We start from the raw sequence: 23,824 nt of genomic DNA, 5'->3' as shown, positions 1-23,824 counted from the left end.
CCCAGATGAAATAATTCTCTCAACCTCCTCATGTCAATTTTAAAAAACCTCTATTTTTTTCTGTTGCTGTTCTCTTGACCCTGTCAAATATGATGAAGCCTATTTTAAACTATTTTAGTTTAAACCAATATGTACTTCATATATTTTAAGACTTGTTTACCATCTGCCTTTTATTCTGGTAATATTTACTGCTGTATCTACAAAGACTGATGCACATGTCTAACTTCAGAGGTAGATTTATTTCAGTGGAGTTATCAGTGGTAAAATTAAGTATGTACACAAATCTCAATTGGATTGCAGCCTCAAAAATATAAATGTAGAAAAATAAACAGAAGGAAAACAAAGGCAAATAATTTTGAAGCTCGCTAGCCTTACTTTTCCAGCAGTTTATTCATAACTAAGTTCTGGAAATGCAGATCTTCCTTGAGACTTTCCTCTGTGGTCAAGTTTTACCTGAGCTTCTAATTCAGTTAAAACCAAGGTGGTCTCTTCCACATAATTTCTGGAATTAATGAACATTTTACATATTATCACTAACACCTTCAGAATTATACATAAACAGGTATGAAGACAGCAACAACACTTCTGAAATTGTGCAAAACAAACTGATAAACAGGTTGGAGCTCAAGTTCTCTGTGTGTGATTATAAATCTATGCAGCCAAATTGAGGAAAAACTGTGGTGGAACACTACACAGTTACAGGCCACTGGTTATTTTCTACAAAAGTTGACACAAGCTGCTTATGGAGTATATCTCTGCCCAAAAGATAAATCATTCTGCAATACAACAAACATCCCTGGATATTGTAATTTACAGGAACTGTTCGTAAGGTTACTGTGTAAAACCATTGCTAGTGTATGTGGATGCAGAAATGTTTTCCATACATGTTACAGGGTGACGAATGGTACTAGGAGAACTTCTTGCAGAAAAATACCGTATTTTCTAATATATGGGAATTAATTAATGCCACAGAAAAACTAGCCCTAAACCCACCTTTTTAGTGAAGGAGAAAGATGGGATAATACTTACATGAGCTTTTTGCCAAACCAATGGCGGAAAGGGGGAAAAACTAAACTTTGGCTGCATGCTTAATGGGTAAATTTATCTGATTTGAATTATTCAAAATAATAGGTTCGTTCTATTCAAGTCTCATCCCAGACCCACCCCCCTTTTCCAGCCCTAGGGGAGGGAGCGTTAAATAATGGTCTGTGTAAACTGATGCTCATGCAGTAAGAGTTTGGAGAAGTGCTGCTTGTACAAGTTAAAGCAGGCAGTGAAGAAAGAGCAACCAAATACAAAGCAGCTGCAGGAGCAAAGTGGACCTTTCTGAAATTAAAAGACATGTCTTTCTTCACGAGAGTTTTGACAATGAAATGCAAGCAGGCGCTTGAATCTGAGAGGACTTACTTTTACTATGCGATTTTTGTCAGCAGGTTTCACCAGCTGCCCAAACTTTCCAGCAGCCAGTCTCTGGAGGTGCAGAATAACTCGCCAGCAGCGGCAGAGAACAAAGGCGAGGAGATGGTGGCAGATTCAGGGCGCGCAGGGGAGCTGCTGAAGCCCACCCCGCACCAGCTTGGCAGGGTGAAGAGCCTGCAAGAAATGCCTGGACCCAACACCCTCTACAATCTCTACGAGTTCTTCTGGAAGGACGGCTTCGGCCGCATTCATGAAATCCAGGTACAGCTTACTCGGCTATTTAATATTTTATTCACGCCAGGATTACTTAAACCTTTCCTATTCTCCCCTCACAAAACATTGCGTAATCACCGGGTTACCAGCACCGCAGCTAGTCATCGCCGCGCCGCGTTCCCGTTGTTATGAAAGAGTCGGGATCCGGAGGATCCTCCCATTCAATCTCCGTCTCCCGTAGCACTTGGAGCCTTCAGCATTTTTGTTTCGGTGAGGAGCCTGCGAGTACGTGGCTTGCGAGCCGTGCCGACACCCTGCTCCCGACTTCCCCCCTTCCCCTCGTACGTGGGGTGACTGCCTCGCCGGTAGCCCCAGCCTTTCAGCTCTCCCCCCCTTTTCCTGTTTACGCGTATTTTGAACTCTTAGGTAGGTGCCTTAGACTAAAACAAAAAAAATAATCCCGTCTTTTTGAACTGGGTTGTTTCACAAACTCGCAGAGGACTTATTTTTGGCGGGCAGAGCTGGGAAATGCGGGCTTTCCTCGAATCCCGGACCTCAGCACCCACCCTGAAGGTGAGGCCGTGCCGGCACCCTGGGCTGTGGCCACCCGGGACCGTCTCAGTCGTGCTGCGGCTTGCGGCTGAGGCGCTACCGCCAGGGTGGCGTGAGGGGACTCCCGCCGCTTTCCTTCCTCCAGCTGAGCCCGGCGCCCCTCTGTTGTGGCCAGAGACCATTTTGTCTCTCCAACCCTCACTTCTGCCCTGGCCTCCCCTTACATAAATATACTTCGCATATATAGGTCCCCTGAGGGGGCGGTAGATGCGCCTGGCCCCGCTGCCGTCAGCGCTGGCCGGCCCACGGCTGCCGCCCCCCTCCCCTCAGCAGGAGGCGGGCGGTTTGAAACCACCTCGGGGGGGGGAACGGCGGGGCGACGGTGGCGGCTGGCGCTGCGCGCCCGCCGCTGCCCGCCCGCCGCCGGCTCTGCCGCCCCCTCCCCTGGCGGCCCCATTGGCTCGCGGGCGGGCGGGCGGTGCGGCGAGGGGGAGGGGAGGCGGGTGGCGGGAAGCGTGGCCTGATGGCGGCGGGAGGTTGGTGGCGGGGTGAGAGGAGCGAGGGCGGAGAGCGGCTCCTGTCACCTGGCGTATGGCAGCTCTGGAGTACGCGGGGGGGTGGGAGACGGTGAAATAAATGTGAACCCGTGTGGGGGTTGAGAACTGTCCTCTGTGGTTTGGGCACCTCCGCTTCTGTGGTGGTCCACAGGCCGCGGCGTGTCGCCTTCCTCGGCCCCGCCCGTCGAAGGTGAGTGAAGCACGGTGATCCACGCTTGGGAACAGCAGGAGCTGGGTGAACGAGTATCCTTCCTCTGTACAGCGTTTCTGGGATGTTGGCATGGGCAGCTGTCTTACCGTAAAGCTGTCTCTATCCAAAGAGGAATTTTTTTGGTCGCTTGGCCAAGCGTGGGTTTCATTCCTAAAAAGTCACAGTGCATCTCCTGGGGCCTCTTCCCCATGTAGTCCAAGTGATTCTGAAGTGAGCACTTGTGTTCGAGGGAGGAAAGCAGTGGTTTTCAGGCTTTTTCAGTTGTGGATCCGTAACGCTTTCCACTGGCAGTACAGACCTCTTTCGGAATACCTCAAATGCGGCATTTATTATTTTGTTTTTCTTAGGGACCTTTCCCAGATCGCTAGGAAAGGATTCACAGACAACCCCAAGAGGTTTGCTGCCTGAAAATCACTGAAATTAAAAAAAAAGAGGGAAGTAAAAACAGAAAAGGGAAAACAGAACAGGACAGAACTTTAAATGGTTTGAGGATCAAAACTTGAAAGTTAGAGTTTACAAAGGGCCTAAAAACACCAGAAAGAGGCAGGAAACACTAAAAAAAAAAATCACGTCTGGCATTGTTGTATTTACCATTGAGATTTCTAAAAAGAAGTGTTAGGCTCCTCAGTCTGTGGTGTGTTCGATGGCAGCCAACCTAGATTGCTGATGATGAATTGGTCAACTTAATTGTTTGCTAACTAAGACACATGCAGATGAAACTTTATGATTGCTAAAGCTTTTTGTTGCATTATATTTCTTATTTTTCCTCTACCTCTGTGGTGGCGTACAGAATTTGAGAGGCACTCACCATAGTCTCATAACACTAAAAAAATACTACCATTGAATTCAAGTTTTCACTGTTCTTTCAGTGTCAAAACAGTGAAAATTATTCAAATATTAAAAGGAATAATAGACAACCTAAATAATATATACTTTTCACTACCACTAGCTGATACGGAAATTTTCTTCTTTAATGAATGTTATTCATAGAAAGGAAAGTGGGAGGAAGGGTAAGGAGGAGTTGTAATATGATACTAGTTTTTATTCTGTTTAGAGTCTCAAAAATCACTTTATAAATCATGGATGCTCTGTTAATGCCCATGCTGGATACAAATAGGCATTAAGTGGATTAATAACAGTCTGTTAAACTTAACAATACAGTGAACATCAGGAATAAATTAGTATGAAACCCTTTGGTAACCAGCACAGCTACTTAAACGATGTCCTTTGGTGCACACAAATATTCGTACGCTATATGCAGAAGGGGTGGGGAAGCTGAGCACTTTTTCACAAAGGAGGTTCTGTTCCCAGTAACGTGATTCCAGTTAGTCCTGGCCAAAGCAGTAATTCGTACAGCAGTTATGACAAAGGGAAAGTATTTTTAATTTGATGGGGTTAGATCTCTTGTCTCATCAATGCTATGCAAGTATAAAGAAAAGAAAGGTGAGGGGGGAGGGTTTGGATGCTGGCAGTTTGAATTTATGATGTGTGAAAGAATGTCTGGTGTGAGAGTGGTATGTGAGACATGAAAGTGTAATGCTTTTAAGGTATGGTACAAGGGAAAGAAAACCTATGTTTTGATAGAAAATATGGAAGAGAAGTTCCAGGCATTTCTTTAAACATGAAGTTTATATACTGAACATCATTCTGTTGAAAGCAAGAGATGTCCAAATACCTTGTCCTTGTCTGTTTCTGGTTTAAAACTAGTATTTCATTTATTTGATTGTATGGCTTGACACTTGATTTATTTTCTGTTGAAGTTTATCCTCCCATGTAAACCTCACCATCAGTGGAAGAAACAAGCTGCACCATAAATAGCAAAATTTGTTGAACCTGTTTTTCTGTGACTGGTGACCTGTATCCCCCTCACCCCACTTCCTTTTCCTTGCAGCACTTATCTCCCAACTCATGCTTTCCTTTAAAGACTTATGCTCTCAATTATCTCCAAGTTCAGTTTCAATATCCCTAAAATATCTCTGGAGCAAGAGGTACTTCGGGTTTTGGGAGTGCTTCTGTGTACATTGGTCTGTGTGTGGTGTTTGGTTAGCAGCAGACCAAGCAGAAATTATAACAGTTGAGTTCCTACTGTAGCATTTCCCTCATCAGGGTGACTAATATGTGTGTCTCATTTGAATCCAGATGACGATTTTTGAAAATGGTAAGAATATAATTTCAGGAGACCTTTAACTCTCTGTTAAACTTGACTGAAATTGGCCATTGTGTTCCAAAAGTAGTTAAGAGGAGACTGGCAGAGACTACAATTGCACAACTCTTGTTTTATTTGGAAACGAGGCAAAAAGAGTTACATCTTTTATAAGCACTTGGTACCATAGCTGAAGAGTGATTCATGTATCTTAAACTTATTGTTGGCAATTAAACAATTTATCTCTGTAACCAAGACTGATAAAAAAAATATTTCTCATAAGTTAATCTTGGGTCAACACTAGACTTTCACTGATGTAGTTGTATCAACCATCTTTGGTCAGTTTAACTTGTTTTGTTACTTTGACCTGAAATAAAGGCTTTAAAACTTAAAGCTTTCTTAAATCTAAAGTCCTAATAATATCTCTTTAACAACTTTGCAGTTTTGTTTTTTTTTCCCTAAAATGGTGATGTACCTCTACTCCAAGTGAATTCCTGGGAGTTGGGTGTTTCATTTCATGACCATGTCAGAACAAAATTTGTTTGAAATAATCAGTAAGATTTCATGGGACAGTGATAGCTCAATCTTACTGGAAAACTTTTGGTTTTCTTTTTATACATAACGTAATGTTTTCCAATCCTCTTTCTTAATTGCCTGTTGCTTGCCTTCAGCTTGAATCACATAACTTGTGGATCAACCACTAAATAAACCTCACTCCAGGAATGAGACCTCAACTTTTCCTTCCTTTTGCAGAATTAACGTATGTCATTCTAAAGTTCACTTTTGATGAAGCTGTCCCAAAATGCAGTTTCTCACTAGGCTGCTATGCTATCATTGTCCTTGGTTAGGTGTGAGAAATTTAGGAGTAGTTTTTATAAGGAATAAAATGGTAGAGTAAGTCGTTATTAACAAAAGACATTAAAAGTAAATTATTATATCTTTGTATTATACTGTTAATTTCACCCTATTTACCTCTATGTTTTTCATTTTTTCAGACATTCTTTCTAACCTGTTTGATCTGAAGAGATGTGTTTTTAAGGACCCCAAGTCCTTTCATCTTCTCAGTATTTCATTTCACTCATGTTTCGTGCCTTAGAGCTTTGGGTCTTTTCAGTCAGAGGTCCTGAACGGTGTGACCTCTCTGTTTGCCTTATTAATATTTCACAGTAATGCTTAGATGCTTTCTCCTGACATTTCAAACCATTCCTTGACTGGAAGGCTGGGGATCAAGTTCTAGGTGTGACAGATTGATTCACTGTATGACAAATTGTCAGTTTCCTTTTGTGTTATTTTTTCTTAGTAATACTTCACTTCTGTTTCTCTTTGTTGGTGATATTATAGCAAAAACACACTCAGGAATATGGAAAGATCTTCAAGTCTCACTTTGGTCCCCAGTTTGTTGTATCCATTGCAGATCGAGAGATGGTTGCTCAAGTCCTCCGGGCAGAAGGCAGAGCACCACAAAGAGCTAACATGGAATCCTGGCAGGAATACAGAGACTTACGAGGGAGAGCCACGGGACTTATTTCTGCGTAAGTGTTGTTACTCCTTAATTTTCTAAGTTTTCTTGTGAAAGTTTAGTGTAATTATCTGAAGGACTATAACGTCACCTGGGAATTCAGGCTTTTCTGTGTGCAGAAATTGGTATGTCTAGTGGGGGGAAGAGGGTAGGAATTTATGGTGAATTGTCTGTTCTGCTGTAAATTTTCAAAGGGAAGGTAATGATGTGTAGTTTGAATGTGGAGTAAGCTACCTTGCATAAAAACATTTTTGGGGAATGTGTATCAACTAGAGATGTCTGAGCTGACTCTCTCACTTGGAAGCAGTATTGCAGGATAGGGCTTACTAACTTTGGCACAGCACTGCACAAATTTGGTTTTATTGCTTCAGATCTAGACTGTTGCATCCAGTTGGCAGTGTGCTGTGTGGACTTGTTGGCTCAGATTGGCTTTAGCTTTATTGTTCACCGAAGTGCCCCCTCAGTAGATTAATGCAGAGAAGTCACTGTATGGTAAATTCACACTGTAGTGCGTCCCCATGCAGATATTTTTGTACACGGCTGGTTCTAGAAGAGTTATCTGTCTTTAAAGCTTGCATAAACTGGCAGTGCATGTGGGTGTGGCTAATTGCCACTGAGAACTACTCACAGTCCCCACTGACATAGGATGTTTATTTAGAGGGAAACTAATTTCCTGAGTCATAGGCAGTCTGTTTCTTTCATGGTGGCAAAAGGCATTATGTATTGCACTGCAGACTCAAATCCTAAGCTGCAGTTCAGCCAAACTAACAGTTCCTTGATATTTTGTGAAATGAGATCTTAAATCAAGAGATAGTCAGAAAATGTCTGTTAAAGAGATTAAATACTTCTGCCAGCCAATAAGTTTCTGTACCTTGCAGCAGCATTGCTCCAGGTGAAAGAATTTAATGGGAAATACTTACATAGCAATTTAAAATAAACGTGTAAAAGACAATTGCCTGTCTTGATAAGGAATTGAAAGATATCCCTGGAACTGCTGTTCCCAAATACTGTACTCATATGAAGCCTGCAGATGCTACAATTCAGATTTTTAGTCTTCAGCACAAAGATTTAAATATATAGCTCAGCTAAAGGAGAATCTAGCTGTAAATTGTTTCTCTATAGCTGGGTCTGCTATCCTATTACTTTGTACGTTTAGAATTAGGGTAACTGAAAGTAATGTATCAGTAATGGCATTTATGGTACTAGCTCAAACCATTGATTTGTCAGATCTGGACGTGATACCTTTGGTGGTATCACAATTCTAGGTAAAAGGAATTTTGCAGACTATCCATTCAAATATTTATTTAAAGTAATTTTAATAAGAAAATACTGCAAATTTATTGTGTTAGCTACTACTAAAATACCGATATATAGAGACACTTGTCAAATTCAGAACACTGAGTGGCCAAGTTCTGTCACTCAGACCAGAGATTGACTTACAGATGTACATACATGTTGCAACACTGAAATTTAATGAGGACATGCAATAAATACAGAATAAAAATGTAGGAACATAATACCAAATATACATTGTCATGATTTTCATTTCACCACTTGCTTTCATTTGAGATGAAAAAATCATAAACAGTTTCATTGCGGAGCTCTTACCCCGCTAATGAATGTTAAGAACTGTGTAGAGACATTATTAATAATTTCTTCTAGGGAGGGGGAACAATGGCTAAAAATGAGAAGTGTACTGAGGCAAAAAATTCTGAAACCGAAAGATGTGGCTGTTTACTCCAAAGGAGTCAATGAAGTTATCACAGACTTAATTAAAAGAATCCACACCCTCAGAAGTCAAGAGGACGATGGAGAAACAGTGACCAATGTTAACAACCTTTTTTTCAAGTATTCAATGGAAGGTAAGCCCAGGCTGTATAACATTTGTGAAGAAAATGGATGTAAAGCAGTGTGCTTATGGTTAGGCATTTTTGTCAAATGACTAGTGCCCCATTGTGATTAATCTGAAAAGGGAAGCTTGATATTCTGCATTCAGGTGTCTTCCTACTTCGTGTGGTAGATATCAGTAGAATTCCTTTGTGGAATCCAAAGAGGTGATACCTTGTATTAAGGGACATTTCCTGTGGAAATGCTGGTATGTAGGTGAAGCGTACAATCAAGGCCCTGAGCAGTTTCAGTACTCCCTATTTCTGTATTAATTTCTCAAGAATAAGGGTGTTGACCTTCTAACAGTGTGACTTCTAAGACATGTTAATTTAACAACATACTGGCCAAATTCCAGGTGGGGAGTCCCTGTGTGATGTACCTAAATTCTGTTCATAGCTTAATGTGGGAAAAGATACTGCTTTCCCCTGCCTACACATGCCAACTGTGGGATTGTTATGCTTGCCTTGATATCATCTGCCACTGGCTACCATTAATTGAGGGAACGCTAAATGGAACTCCTGCCTGAGCTAGTACAGCATTTCCTGTGTTCTTACAGAAATCTAATGGTGATTTGTATTTCATGCATTCCTTTAACTGACTGCATAGAACTTGGTCTTGTTACATGTAGTGTCTTCTGAAAACATTGGTACTCTTTGCTGACAGGCAGCTGAAGAATTTGAGATTAGCAAGAACTTGCAAATTGCTCACCTATGAAGATGCTGTATCAAATGGCTGGCTGGCTGTTTGGTAAACTAACCTGAGTCTGTTCCACATTACGTCTAAAAATAGCATTCAACTAAGAGTTACCAATTTTATGGAATTTTAAACTCTGAGCTTACAGATTCACTTTAACTGATGGGTTAGTTTAAATTCTTCACATTCTTTTAGCTTTTCATTTATAACTTGTGCCTGGCGCACACTTATTTCCTATATGAATTGCAGTTTTAATTAACTTATACCGTCAGCTGTTCAGGGAACCAGTGTGTAAAATATTTTTGAAAAGACCATGTAAAGAGCAAAAGAATGCATAAAAACTAGCAGTTGCTGAAAGAGGCATAAGAGAAATAAAAGGCACAGAAAAATATCTCCCCAGGGAGGAAAATTAGGGAAGGAAGAGTGAGTTGACAATAGCCAGATTTTAAATTTTTTTTTTTGTTAATAAAGAAGAAATATGAAACAAAGAACAGCGAAAAAGAAAAGTTTCTTTAAATTTATAAAAAAATATAAATATATCTATGTATACACACTTGAGAATTTATGGAGGGTTTGATGGAGGGCAAGATCAAGGTTAAACATCATATCTATTGTACCTGTTTTTAATAGGAGAAACAGAGAAAAAAGAGACTAGAGTGTTAATAGACCAGTTACTCTATCTAATTAACAGTTATTCTAATATTTCCTGGAAAGATGTGGGCAAACTGTTAACTAATTAATTTAAAAGCACAACATTTATTAAAAAACATTTGATTTGATGCAAATAGCTTTGAGAAATTATCTAAATGCCTTTTAAAATTACCTAATCGCCCCACTGGATTTTAGAAAAATCATTAAATAAGATTATTTTGATAATAGGAATGCTTTTTGTACTGTACCATGTGATATTTTAATAAATAAACTGGGTAATATGTTTTAGATTTTGCAAGTTGGGAGGAAAAATTGCTAGAAACCTGTGTTCAGAAAGTAATTAAAAACGGTTTGCTGTCAAACTGAGAGGACATTTTGATTAACTCCAGTAGGGCAGTTGCTGGCTGAGTTCTGTCTAATATTTATTAATTTGGGTATATTTATAAAAACTAAGATGACAGATTACAGGAACACTAATGGATGAGTATTAACTTGATAAATGGAAGAAATGGTCCAGAGTTGAGAAGAAGAATAAGAATTTAATAACAATATATATAAAGTACTGTTGGGGGGGGGGGGGGAATGGTATTTCTAGTAGGGATCACTGCAATACTGCAGTCAACACATCTGAGGAAATTATAGCAAGTCAGGAACAAGAGATAAGTCAATATCGTCGCGTGCAACAGTGTCACACACTTGCTGTTTTTCAGGGCCACATGGAGTATATTGTGTGCAGTGAAATCACTGTCTAGAATGCAAACTCTTTGTCCATTTACGCATCCTCATTATTCGTTTACTACCAGCTTATGACGAAGAAAGGCATAGCCACTGCTAGAAATTCCTGCATTATCACCAGTTACCAGAAATGTCTTTGGTCTTGTATGTCCCTGTGTGTTCAGAGGCCAGCACGGCAGGCTCAGGGTTTGTGGTGCAATGCAAAACACAGCAAACATGCTGAAGGGCTGCTCTACTTCTGGTGGAATTCCTGGCTGTCATCTTGTGCTGAGCATTATTGACATAATAGTCACTGTCTCACTAAAATGCTGGGATTTTTTACTGTGTTTTAAATTGCTGTTTTATCTGCTCCCAACTGCAGTTGGATAACTAAACATTTTTGGAAGGTAGTTCCATTATGTTAGCATTATAATTCCTTAAGTTATTAATATGTGTATATGCATGTGTATAGCAAATTCTTTGATTTCGTATGTGCAGGTGTGGCAACTATTCTGTATGAGTGCCGGTTGGGCTGCCTGGAAAACAACGTCCCACAGCAGACTGTTGAATATATTGAGGCTCTGGAATTGATGTTTAGTATGTTTAAGACCTCTATGTATGCAGGTGCTATTCCCAAATGGCTTCGTCCACTTATTCCAAAACCCTGGAGAGAGTTCTGCAGATCCTGGGATGGACTCTTCAAATTTAGTAAGATTTAGTAGTAGAAAAGTTCAGCTGTATTTCTGCAGGTTCTGTGTGTGTTCAAACAGGACTTGCTGCATTTCTCTTCTAAAATTATAAGAAGACATTGTGATAGAAGTAAGTTTCATATTAAACTCAGACTGACCAAGGGAACCATTTTAAAAAATACTCTGCTGAAAAATAATTTTACCAGTACACTTTAAATATTCCCCGATTTTATACTGCTGTTTCTCTATTTGTCTTCATCTGTTTCAGTGCCTAGTCCTCACTCCAGGTCCAAGTTCTTTGCCAAGTCTTTATCTTAAGCCGCTCAGATTTTAATGAGGGTGGTTTTGTTGACTTCAGCAAGTTTTCAGTCAGGCACTCTGGCAAATAATCACCACTAAAGCTGACTAGAAAGTTAAAAAAATGAGACTCGAGCAATTAATTACACTCTTTGTGAAGTTTATATATACATGTACAAGCATATAAGTTGACATAGAAGTGCGCTGCTGGACTGCAATATGTTTATTTGTGAATAAAGCATTCCAGGTTACTTTATCAATCAGCTTTCATGTAAGTAAGAAGAAGGAGTTGCGTTTGCAATATATTTTTTTTTAATATTCTAGAGTGTTTAAAAAACCTTGAACCCTTTTTCCTTCTCTAATGTTAGAAAGCTGCATGCATTTTTTAATTTATTTTATTAGCACTGCTTTTCTAAGATGTGTACATCTTCTTGAGAGTAGATTCTTTAGTTTCTTAACTTTTAATATGCCTAATATGCTTAATTTTTAATATGTATTGATCTGTACCTACAGTAGGCATTAGGGAATCCATTTAATGCTGATACAAGTGTGTTTTCTGTGAAACACGTACTTTTTTACACTGCCACTTTTAAATTATTTCCCATGATAAAGCATTCTTGTTCCCTTTTGTGGGTTAAAAACAACAGCAGACTTCAGCTTTATCCTAACAGCAGCTGAAAAACTGTTCTTGAGGAATTTGTTCAATTTGAAACTTGTTATGCTGTTTCTTTGTTTAATCCCTTTGTGAAAAAGGAATTAAATGGTGAGAATCACTGTATGTGATGTGTATGTTTGTGTAGGTTTCATAAAGGAACATGTTGATTCTAGTTCTTTTTTTTTGTAAGCTCATTCTGTGAGGCATTAACTTTCTGAGGAGTTTTTATAAATATCTTGTTTCACTGAAGATGCTGTTTGTAGTCACTACAGTATAAATGGGACTGTGGGTGAAATTGCTCAAAATGTCATTCACTCAAGTTTTTCAATTTTTGTTATTACTTGATGCTCCTCATCTTTGTCTTCAGTGTGATTCAGTTCTGTGGCTTTGACCTTCTGGTTGCTGCTAACATCTTGTAGCAGCCTGTGTGCTGACTTGCAGCATGCTCTGCAGAGTTCACCACTTCTTGCAGAGTCATCAGAAAACAAGCCAGGTGGGCGTAGAAACGTGACCTTGAGCTTCCTTCGCTCCCAGTCAGAAACTATAGTCTCTTGTGTCCTTTACTCGTGCTCAGCATTCTCATGCTGTGAGCTACCAAGGTTCCTGTCAGCTCTGTCTTTGCTTACCGTGAGTACCCAAGGACCTCCACCACCACTCTATTATCTTTTCCCTGAGAAAACAGATTCAAATATTTTGTCTTTTTATGGCTATGTAGAGTAGCGTAAGGGGGAAATGTCATTACTGAATGGAACCAGCAGAAAAATAAAAATGGAGGCTTAACAATTTTTTTGAATCCCAAAGGTCAAATCCATGTTGACAACAAATTGAAGGCTATTCAGTCTCAGCTGGACCAAGGAGAAGTAGTAAATGGTGGGCTACTTACATACCTCCTAGTGAGTAAGGAACTTACTTTGGAAGAGATCTATGCCAATATGACTGAAATGCTTCTGGCAGGAGTGGACACAGTAAGCTTGTTATCGTTTTTCTTGTGCACAATTGTTTTTGTAAACCAGTACCATTTGCAGCTATCTTCACGGCGGGTTATGTTGTTTATAAGGACATAATTTCTGATACATTCAAGTCATTACATCTTTAAAATGGTAGAAAATACTTACAGCACTGTGTAATCTCTCTACTAGAATGAAGTCAGTGTTGTTCTGTTCTAGCTGCGTGTTACAGGAACTCATTGTTTGGGAGTCAGTTCCACAGGTTATTAAACGGATAAAATAGCAATTGTCTTTACATTCAGCTTGAATTTAATACATTTTCTTTTCCTAGTTTGATAATATCAGGTTGGTATTTGTGCTTCTTTCGGTAGACCACAATAGAAAATGCTGCTGAAAGTTAGTGTGAAAAAATTGATCAATAAACTCATATGTAGAATTTGGTAAAGGATTTTTACATACAGCTATTTAAATCAGTTGGGACACACATTATGGATCAGATACCTGGTTTGTGTTGAAGTCCATTAGGAGGGGGGTGTTAGGCCAGCACCAATGTAAGTAAGGTCTAAGTTTGCCACCCATGCTTGTGCTGGCAACATAGTCAGTCTGAGGCAAAGAGCTGTGGTGATGGGGGGCTCAGCATTAATGAGGTTAGCATATGAGGTATGTTAACACCTAGTGAAGCATTTTAAAGTTGCCATCTTTCCTTATTCTTCTGATTTGTCATCTAGAGCATTTGAAGAAACATTAAGGTCATGTATATGTCTTACCCTCCTTTCATTCCTATCCTGTGAAATCAGTGTAGCTTAGTATTGACTGCTGCATGACAATCAGAAGAATAAGAAAAGATAAAAATAAGTTATTGTATTGTATATACAATGTATATGGAGTTATTTAGAATATCAATGAACACTATGATTGTAAATGAGCAATTTAAAAAAATAAATCTATATGAATTTGATAAAGTGCTATGTAGGACTGTGTTTAACAGTCTTACAGTAGAAAAGATTAAAATAAGTAAAAAGGTAAAGTAGCATTAAAGTAGAAAAACCTCTCTGTATAATTGAATTCAGATTTGTTTGATTTAAGAAAGTTTGTAAGGTTTCTAAAGAAAACAAAAAAAACCCCAACAGTAATACTTTTGCATACCAAAATAAGGAGCATACGTAAAGCTTATTTATGTGCTGAAGATTATTCCATTGGTTAAGTATCCCAAGGTCTTATGAAGTTGGAGAGCTTTTTGATGTTTGGTTCTTAAATAAAGCACAGTTATTCATCCCATTTATTTTCTAATCTTTCAGACCCTTAATTTTCCATTTTTAGTGTGTGAGAGTTGCCATTAAACTAAAAGTACAGTGTTCAAGTTCATGCCAACAAGAATTTCTCTTTCCATTTGACTCGGCTTTCTCAGCTGGCAACAATCATTTTGTGAGAGGATGGTACTTCTGATTTCTCATTTCCAAATACAAGACAGAAATTGAGGGAACCTTTTTTCCCTGACTGCTGTCACTTCAGATCTCATATTATCATAGAAACTGAAAGAGGTTTAGAGGATTATAAAAGCTTTCAACAAAATTATAAGGCGGGTTTTGGCTACAAAGCATTTTGGCTGTCCCTGGAACGGTGCTAATTTTTAAGAGGTTATGAAGGAGCTAGGAACCTGGGAAGAAACAGTGTTTATATCAGAGAAGTTCTGTATACAGCTGGCACAATTGCCAGCTCCTCTGAGCCCTGAGAGGAATAGGGCAGGGTTGCATTTTCACTAGGGACAGCCACTCAATAGTACAAGAAGAAAAAAAGAAAGGTTCTAGAATTATAATTCTAGCATTATACCCCAGTTTGAAGACAAGACATAAAAGGTTACTGTCATGATGAATTTGCATTCTAAATTGATCTTAAATGTAAGCCCATAATAAGACATTTCCAGAAATTGGATTTTTTACCCATACATTGTTTATAACCTTAAGCTTTGTTGTGCCAGCGAGAAGCTGAAAATAAAACTTTCCTGCCTAGAAAGTGAAACTGGTTGTCTGTCTTCATTATACAAGTTGAAAAAAATACATTTAAAAATAATTCAAGAAAATTAGGGTAGAGGTTGCAATTTTTCTCTGTTAAATGCTGAAAGATACTAAGAACAACACAGGTAAGGAACAGAATGATTGCATTGTCACTTTCTCTGCCATACTTACTCAGGAAGACTGAAAATACATTTTTCATGGTAAACTTCCTGTCTTCAGTGATGGTTGTGAGGGAAACAGGCTCAAGTAAGGCCATTTGCTTGACCTTAATGTCTTGGGTGCAGCTGATAGTAGAAGCTAAATGTCCTGAGTCTGTCTAGTATTTGAATGGGATAGTCCCTGTAATCCAGGTAGATTAAACACAGGGACTCATGGTTAAATGCATGGTAAATATTAGATCACAAAAACTTAGAGTTGAAATACTCAGTTCCATGTTAGTACAGACAGAGTGAGTTCATGCTCTCAGAGTGTATCCTAAACCACAAATGTGCATTGAAGTGCAATTTTTCCAGCTGAGGTGAAAGAGGAATAGATGATGGGTTCCTTTAAATCTAGTGCTCAAAGTTGAACTGTCTCCTGCCTTGTGTTCTGTTTTCTTCCTTCATACAAAATATTTTAAAATTATTTTTCACACAGTACCTCTTTTCTGGAGCCTTGATGATTATTAGAATCATTAAGTGTGTGTGGGGGGTATTTTAACATTTTGGGGCCACTTTAAATATATAAGCTACTCTTTGAGCTTCCTTAAGAAGGCTTTCAATAGGATGCTGAATGTCAGTCAAGTGGGAATTTTCAAGAGGTAGAAAGTGCCAATTGTGGTGTAGCATTGCTTACCAAAGGATAAAGTGTAATCTTAGCAGTGATAATATCAATTCTGTTGTGTGGATGCTATGAGGAGACCACCATATGCTTATAAAGCGTTGGTAATGTTCTGAGTAGCCTTCTCTTATCTTGTTTCCTGTGAAATGTTTTTGTTGGGAAGAAAGGTGAAACACATATTGAAAACTAACAATTAACTTAATCCATTGCTGTTTAGAGTGTTTATGTTTCAGTATTGTTTCTGTAGTTTTGTTTGCATTTGGTTTTTCTGTTGCTTCTTAATATTTCACTGGGAAAATATCAGCATGGGTTGTTTTGATATGTGAAGGGTTTTTAGATGGAAAAAGGATAAAGGAGGGGATGGTGAAGTCTGACAACATCCCATTGAGTCCAGATGTGTATCATTGCCAGCCTGTTTTATAACTTTAAACGTATAAAACACATAGTTGAAAACTGATCATTTTTCTTGGCTTGAAATTATTTTTAATCTAATCTCATTGGACTTGATGATGATGGTTGTGGTTTTTTCCTTAGACTTCTTTTACTTTGTCCTGGGCAACATACTTGTTGGCAAAGCACCCTGAGGCTCAAAAACGTGTTTATGAGGAAATAGTAAATAAGCTGGGGAAAGACCAAGTTCCTGTGGCTCATGATGTCCCAAAATTGCCTTTGATTAGAGCTGTGCTGAAAGAAACCTTGAGGTAAGTAGCAGACAACTGCAATCATTAATTAAAAAATTGAATTCCATGCAGTTGTAATGGATTTTGAGTCTATGCTAACGTTTGTATTTAGTTGTTGTTACTGCTATTTGCTGCTTCTGCTTTTATTTATTGTAGCAGTATTGTGTCCAAGGATGCCCAAGCAATGAAATACGATAGTTTATATAGTGTTTAATGTTTTTAAGTATGGTAGAAGTAGTATCACATATGTAGGACATGTCTGTTAAGGTAGGTAATTGAAAGCTTGATTTTTGCCTTTTAAGTGTTAGTTTGTATGATTTGCATTTTTGTGAATGCAAATTGGAATCTAAACTTTTAAAGTTGTATTAGTTATTACTGTTGAACTTCTCGTAAATATTTGTCTCTAGGTTATATCCAGTATTGCCAGGAAATGGAAGAGTGACCCAAAAAGACTTGATCATTGGAGGATACTTGATACCTAAAGGGGTAGGTTCTATTGCAGTCCTCTGCAGAGAACACAGTTTAATTTTTGTGTATGAAATGTGATCTGTTACCACATATATACACTTCATTGATTTCAGAAGATTTAACCAAGCTAGAGCATTAAGAGGAAAGTATTTCAATAATACCCATTTATATGACAAAAATGGATTTTATAATTGACGTGTTGCATTGTTTTTTTTAGATTTGGGTCCTCACCTGCTAATCAAATTTACCATCATGACTTGTTCTTAGTATTCTTGAGGGTGGAGTCTATTAATAACATCTCTGTGCAATGTTACAATTTGATTTTAAAAGCATGAATTTCATTGTTCTTGCAGTTTTCTAATTCTTTGCCTGTTAATTCCCTTTGTAGAAAGAGTTTAATTGCCTTTTAAAATTATGAATCTTTCCTTTATGCTATTCAAATATTACACAGAGATCATGGTAGAACTGTATTGCTCTATTTTAAACGACAGCACTTCTGTGTTAGACCAACATAGCTTTAAAACAGTCAGGATTCTTAATTCTGAATATACTTATTTAAATATTATTACACACACACACGCACACCTCCCCCCCCCCCCCCCCCGATTTATTTGGAAACATCATCACATCAATTATTGCTGTTTTTTTTCCCTGAGGTGTTGTGGGTTTTTTTTCCTTTCCCATTGTCTTGTGTCTCTCTTCTCCCTTTCTCTCCTACTATCTTTTTGAGACAGTTCCCAATACTTGTGACTTTTGTTCCCATCTCCTTCCCCACTGCATCTTCTTTAATATATCGGGCAACATTTAAAACAATTTGAAGATTATTTAATTTGACCAGCTGAGAAAGGGATCCGATTTTCTAGGTATCCTTTTTTCTTCTAGAATTACTCAAAGATACTTAATTTTTATCACCTCATATTGCACTAATTACAGTAATTACAAATGCTTTTTTATTTTGTTATGTGTATTGGAGTTAGGTAAATATAAATATCATTTATTTCCTCAGACGCAGCTGGCACTCTGTCATTATACTACTTCATACAGCGAAGAAAATTTCTCAATGGCAAATGAGTTCCGACCTGAGCGCTGGCTGAGGAAAGATAATTTGGACAGAGTAGACAATTTTGGTTCCATCCCCTTTGGTTATGGCATTCGAAGTTGTATAGGAAAAAGAATTGCAGAGCTGGAAATTCATCTTGCATTGATTCAGGTTAGAACTATGTGACAGCATTACAAGAAGAAAAATATATTGGTATGATTCTTTTCTATGTATGCCATTTCTGGATATCTTACAGTGCTCAAAAACTTTGTTTTGGAGCTTTGTCTAGCATAGTCATCCTGCAAAGGCTTAAAAAATTGAAAATAATCATGCTTGAAATGTAGCGTACTTGTTAAACTACATTACAGAAGAAAAAATCTTTATAGTACAAATAAATTAAAACTAAAGGTAAGATTGTTAAGGAAGTATATGGATTTAGTACAGAAGGTTTTTGTAAGCAAATTAGAAGTCTTTCTTAATGTATATTAGAATGGTTACCTCCTCAGTTTCAGTATTTTAGTTACAAAGAGTTCAGTACTTACAAAGACATAAAATAGTTTTTATATCCTTGTACTGACCACAGTGTTATGACAAACAGTAGAATTTTTCTATGTTTTGTGGTTTTCTGTCCCTTCTTGTTCTTCTTTCTAACTTTATTATCATTTTAGATACACATAATTTAGTTATATAAGTAGTTAGTACATCTTGATATATATTGTTTTCCACTGCTTAATATCATAAAGAAAGGTTTCCCAACAGCTGCTACATTTTTTGGTCATTTACAAGACCCCCTTTAACTCAAATACTGAGATCGGATTGTGCAATCAAACCTCAAAGATTTGGAAACTATTTATAGCTACTTAACTATAAAAATATTTAGACCCATTATATGTATTCAAAGCAAAGCTTGATTGAATTTGCGTTAGAATTTCCTTAAGTAAACGCCTAGAGCAATCTCTGAACAATTAGCATGTGTCTTTTGGAACCCAGAGTGAGATAGCTCTCAGGGCTGGATAAAACAAACATACTTGCATCTTTTTGAAAAGGAGGATCAAGGAAGTAATAGAGAGCCTGCTTTTGTTTTCTGGAAAGAAACTAGAACAAAATAGCACACAACCTATTTGCACGCATCAAGATGATATTTAAGTGATTTAAAAACAGAAACACATGAAGCATGGAGCTGATCAATGAGAAATTGTGTCAGACCAGTCTGATTTCTCTGTTTGACTTGATCACTTGTCTAATGTGGTGAATATAAAATAAATCTGACTTCAGATTTATTTTATCTGGTGTATTCTGACTTCAGGAAGTATTTTCACATTTCCTATACATTGTTCTCACATTTAAATTAATAAAATTTGTTCCAGATGGAAGTACCTATAAAATGCATGCACAACTGGTTTGAGAAAAAAAAAAAAAGCTGGAGGCAGTAGCTGTCAAATATTTGCTGTTGAAATGGGAAAATGTTTAATTAAAATTCTATAAGAGTCTGTCCTGCATTTGATTTAGGTTGGTATTTTCATTAACAGTGTAAATCATGGATTAGAGAATACTTTTAGAGTTTGCATAGGATACCAAGCTGACATGAATTAAGTTAAAATCAGAGGATGCGAATATAGAATTATGAAAAAATGCAGAAATGTTCCAGAATCAACACAAAATTGTTCACTAAGGACAGTTGCAAGTTACTGCTCTTGAGAAGAAATCAAGTACATAAATACAAATGTCTGACCAACTGGCTCAGTAATTAGTACTGGAGAAACAGACTGGAGTGATATAGTAAAAAATTGGTCAACAATAATGACGCTAATTCTGACAAGGCAGTATAATGCTTGGGTATATTAACAGTATTAACAAACATGTTGTATGTCAGAAAGAGGAGCTAAATTACTCAGTCTTACCAAACACTAGTGAATCCTCAGCTAGACTGTGATACGCAACCGACCCTGCGCGCTGCGTTTTCAGGACAGTATAGTCAAATCGGAGGAAATTCGGAAGACAGAGAGAATAACAAGAATAAGAGGTTCGAAAAAGAGAAGAATGAGATGAAAATTTGATCAAACATCTAATACTGAAAAGGTAGTTATGTATAGGGAAATAATGCATTGTTCATCATGCTTACTTACTAGGAGAAGGGTAAGAGAAGATTGCTTAGTTTATAGGAAAAAGTGTTTGAGATTTAATATTAGGAAAAGTTGTGGATGTTGCAGTATTTCCTTCTTGAAAGTTCAAAAATAGATAGCTGAGGTATTCTATGTTCAGCTTCAAAATAGGTGAGAGAAACCTCTCACCCTCTCTCTTGTTTTAGTCTCTCCTCTCTTGTTTTAGCCTACGATTTCTGTGATTTATGTTTGCAACTGATTCTCTCAGTTTCATTAAGTGTATGGAAATAGGGGTTTAACGTATAGAGAACCTGTGTGATTGAATTATAGTGATTCTGTTCAGGAGAGGTTCTAATATTTGACTCCTTGAATTATGATTGTTTCACTTGGTGCACTGGACAGTTGCTGTCTCATATTTGTTTCGTTTCCTTCTGCCTGGGAAGAGAAATGTGTGTGATGGGATTGGGACTCTTTTATTGCTTCGTTTTATATTTAACGTATTGATTTATATTAAAGGAAGTTAAATCAAAAACACATAGAGAGGAAGGTCACAAGGTTTAAAAGAGACTTTAGTTTCTTTGATAGCTCAGACTGTTTAATCTAGTTGTGTGGAAATTCTTCAGAAAGGACTGGCTCAGTCCTCCCTCAATCAGAGGAGGAAGATTTTTAACTATAATCTTCACCTTGTAACAACTATTTTTTCTTTCCTGTGTGGGAATCATAGCACTTAGACTCCACAGAATTGGCAACAGAAATTTTGTTTGTGAAGGTCTGTTACGTTCTCTTCTCTGAAGTCTAATCTTAATCTGTAATTTTGCAGCTTTTCTAACACTTGTCCTGTTTATCTTCACAGTTGCTTCAGAATTTTGAGATCAAAATTTCTCCCAAAACCGAACCAGTTAATGCCAAAACCCATGGACTTTTGACTCCTGGAAACTCCATCAATGTGAGATTTTCTGACAGAAAGTGAGACTGAAATGTTTTGGAAATACTTGTGTGATTTTCAGGAGAGCAGACTTGCATCTTATGGATGTTTAATCATGCTTGTTCTCTGGTTTGTAGGTATTTGGAAAATTATCAAGTATTATGTTCTGCCTTAGTTCTAGCAGTACATAAGATAAATTACCTCTCCTATAATTGGTAATTACACATATGAAAATATATACGGAAAAAATTCCTTCTTGCACTGGGAATCTCTTTTTACCTGGAAGGATTTCTAGTAATAACAACACATGCACTGAAAAAAAATTAAATTCAGGCATATCGGTATCATTCAGTGGTTTTGTTACACTGCTTTGTCATAAAAGTCAACTCCTTGGTGAGTCTATTTGAGAGCAAGAGGATTACTATATAGTACATGAAAATTAGCTGCATTTATCAGTTTGTGTTTACCTGGTTTTTGTCCTCCAGTGTTTTTTAAAAGTTTCCACCTAACATTGAAATTATGAGATCATTTTTCTCTTGTCTGTAAAAACATTTACTCTGTGTATTAAAAAATTAATACAGTAATATGAAAAGCAAAGATAGAAAAAATACAATTTATGTCACTTTTTTTAGACTCGAAATACAGAACAATTAAAAATGTATCCAAACATAATCCCCATAAAGCGTTTATATATAATTTTTTTAAAAAACTAGAAATCTTAAAAATAAAAGTTTAAATGTCACATTGTAGAGTTATGAACGCAGATATTGTCCTCATCACCAAAGCATAAGCTGAGTGGAATAGCACAAGCCACTTTCACTGTTCTAGCTAATATTATGCCAAAACAAAATGTAAATAATAAAAATTAAGTAGTTGTTGCATTTTTATCATTTAATTAAAATACCACTATTAACTGTCTTCACAGTTCTTCAACAGCAAGAACTGTAAACTTCCCACTGTAACATGCTGAACCCCTAGGCAGGTGCACAGTTGCCTTCTGTAGGATGGAAATGTGACTACTGAAGTATTTGGAGACTTTTTTACTATCTAGTGTCTAAGACAAAGAGTGGACACCTGAAAGGTTTTTTTCTTAATTATTATTTTATTTTTCTTGTGGCAACTAACAGAAAAGTCTCTCTTGCATGATACTTTAGTCTTTAGGTAACTTTAGTATCACTGCACTAACCTTACATTCTCATTTTTGAGAGAAACCTTATACCTTGGGACCATGTTATGCCTTGAACAATGCTCAAACCTGCATATCCTAATATGAAATTAACTATGTAATTATGTATAGTTAACTGTTTACATGTCAGGCTCTGACTGTTGTTTGTGAGGTAGTTTACATACTGATAATCGTAAACTTTTCAGACATATGCAGAGTTAGAAAAAAGTTGTGCAACACAGTTTTTTAAATGACAACATTTTTCTTTGCTCATCTAGCTGTAAGAAGTCAAAGACAGGTTACAAATTAAATAACACACTGTAGTCTTAATGGTGGACATGAAATTCCACATAGCTAACTACTACAATCACATTGTTGTAGTATTTTGCTTACTTTTTGTAGTGCCTTTTCAAGGTCTTGACAAAAAACCCCCTCCTTTATATGGATCTCATATATAAAATAATAACACTAAACAAAGTTGATCTGATCTGTGAGAAGATTAAATGTTTACATGATGACTTTAAAGTGTTAATCCTGTATTGAGCATATATATGTACTATAAGAAAAACAGGTAATCTGTGGAGGGTTTTTTCCCTTGAATGAGCTTGCCTTCTGATGCTGTTTTCCGGGGCTTCACATTATTCCTTTTTTTCTTTCCCATTGTTATTTCAAATTGTCCCCATCTTAAATAGAATGAAGAGAGTTGTATTTGCCAGAGCCAGCTGACATCCCAAAGGAGGTGTTTTGCAAAGGTCTGTTTAAAAGTCTGCGGATTTGACTCCATAACTTTGCCTGTTGTTGTTGACTTGGGGACCAAAAAGCCCAAGCCTTGAATCCGAATTTGGATTCTGTATGATGCCCTCCTTTTGCATTGTCATAGCATCATTAGAAACACCAGCCATTGCTATGTGGCAGTACATTTGCTAATTGGTATCAGTCCCTAAGTAACAAATCACTGTAGAAGAGGCAAGAAGCATTCTAAGATGCTCTTTAAAGCATTTGAATCTTTTAATGAAAACAGAAAGCCTGTGATTTGTTTTAATAGAGCATCTATCCATGTAAGTTGTCTTTTATACATAATAAAATATTTATACAGAATTTACAAGTCCTGGTTCTCATTTTAATTGCTATTTATAATTGCATTTTCTTTAGCGTCTTAAAAGTTTTTAACTTGTTGGATAGAACTGGAAGATTCACTGCTACATGTGAAATTACTAGTTCAGCTGGAAAAGATGGGGATTCATACAAGAATTTAAGGTGTGTAATGATCTGGCTGAAGGAGAGATAATATTATATTAAGAGTACTGTCATTCTGGAGGAAAGTTACTGGCAAGGTTACTCAAGAAGTACCCTAGGACTGATTCTAATGTAATTTTTTTATTAGTGATAATTGCTTAATACATAGAAGAGTATTAATGATATAAAGATTGAAGGCATAAAGTATATTAAAAAAAACCAACCCAA

At 37.3% G+C, this 23,824-nt stretch overlaps 1 protein-coding gene across 12 annotated transcripts; it reads left to right on the top strand.

The window, feature by feature from the left end:
- Window positions 1–1,243: 1,243 nt before the first annotated feature.
- Window positions 1,244–23,452, top strand: CYP27C1 (cytochrome P450 family 27 subfamily C member 1). Of its 12 annotated transcripts, none has more exons than XM_072874763.1 (10): window positions 1,244–1,680; window positions 6,437–6,627; window positions 8,277–8,476; window positions 11,058–11,267; window positions 13,002–13,165; window positions 16,516–16,682; window positions 17,069–17,147; window positions 18,136–18,339; window positions 21,124–21,216; window positions 23,053–23,452. In XM_072874763.1, the coding sequence occupies exons 1-10, from the start codon at window positions 1,342–1,344 to the stop codon at window positions 23,191–23,193; spliced, it is 1,788 nt and encodes a 595-aa protein (XP_072730864.1). In that variant the 5' UTR covers window positions 1,244–1,341; the 3' UTR covers window positions 23,194–23,452. The 12 variants fall into 12 exon arrangements, with proteins under 12 accessions (XP_072730864.1, XP_072730866.1, XP_072730865.1 ...); XM_072874774.1 differs by having other exon boundaries at window positions 1,662–1,680; window positions 6,510–6,627; XM_072874769.1 differs by lacking the exon at window positions 1,244–1,680 and adding an exon at window positions 1,798–1,902.
- Window positions 23,453–23,824: the final 372 nt, after the last annotated feature.

The sequence above is a fragment of the Ciconia boyciana genome, chromosome 10 (genome assembly GCF_034638445.1).
Source record: "Ciconia boyciana chromosome 10, ASM3463844v1, whole genome shotgun sequence".
Classification (NCBI taxonomy): domain Eukaryota; kingdom Metazoa; phylum Chordata; class Aves; order Ciconiiformes; family Ciconiidae; genus Ciconia; species Ciconia boyciana.
This window is presented reverse-complemented; position numbering and strand designations above follow the sequence as displayed.

Coding starts and splice junctions, on each gene's coding strand:
- CYP27C1 (XM_072874763.1), top strand. CDS start 1,342: ATGTCTTTCTTCACGAGAGTTTTGACAATGAAATGCAAGCAGGCGCTT. Junction 6,628..8,276: donor GCCACGGGACTTATTTCTGC/GTAAGTGTTGTT, acceptor AATTTCTTCTAG/GGAGGGGGAACAATGGCTAA. Junction 8,477..11,057: donor TTTCAAGTATTCAATGGAAG/GTAAGCCCAGGC, acceptor TCGTATGTGCAG/GTGTGGCAACTATTCTGTAT.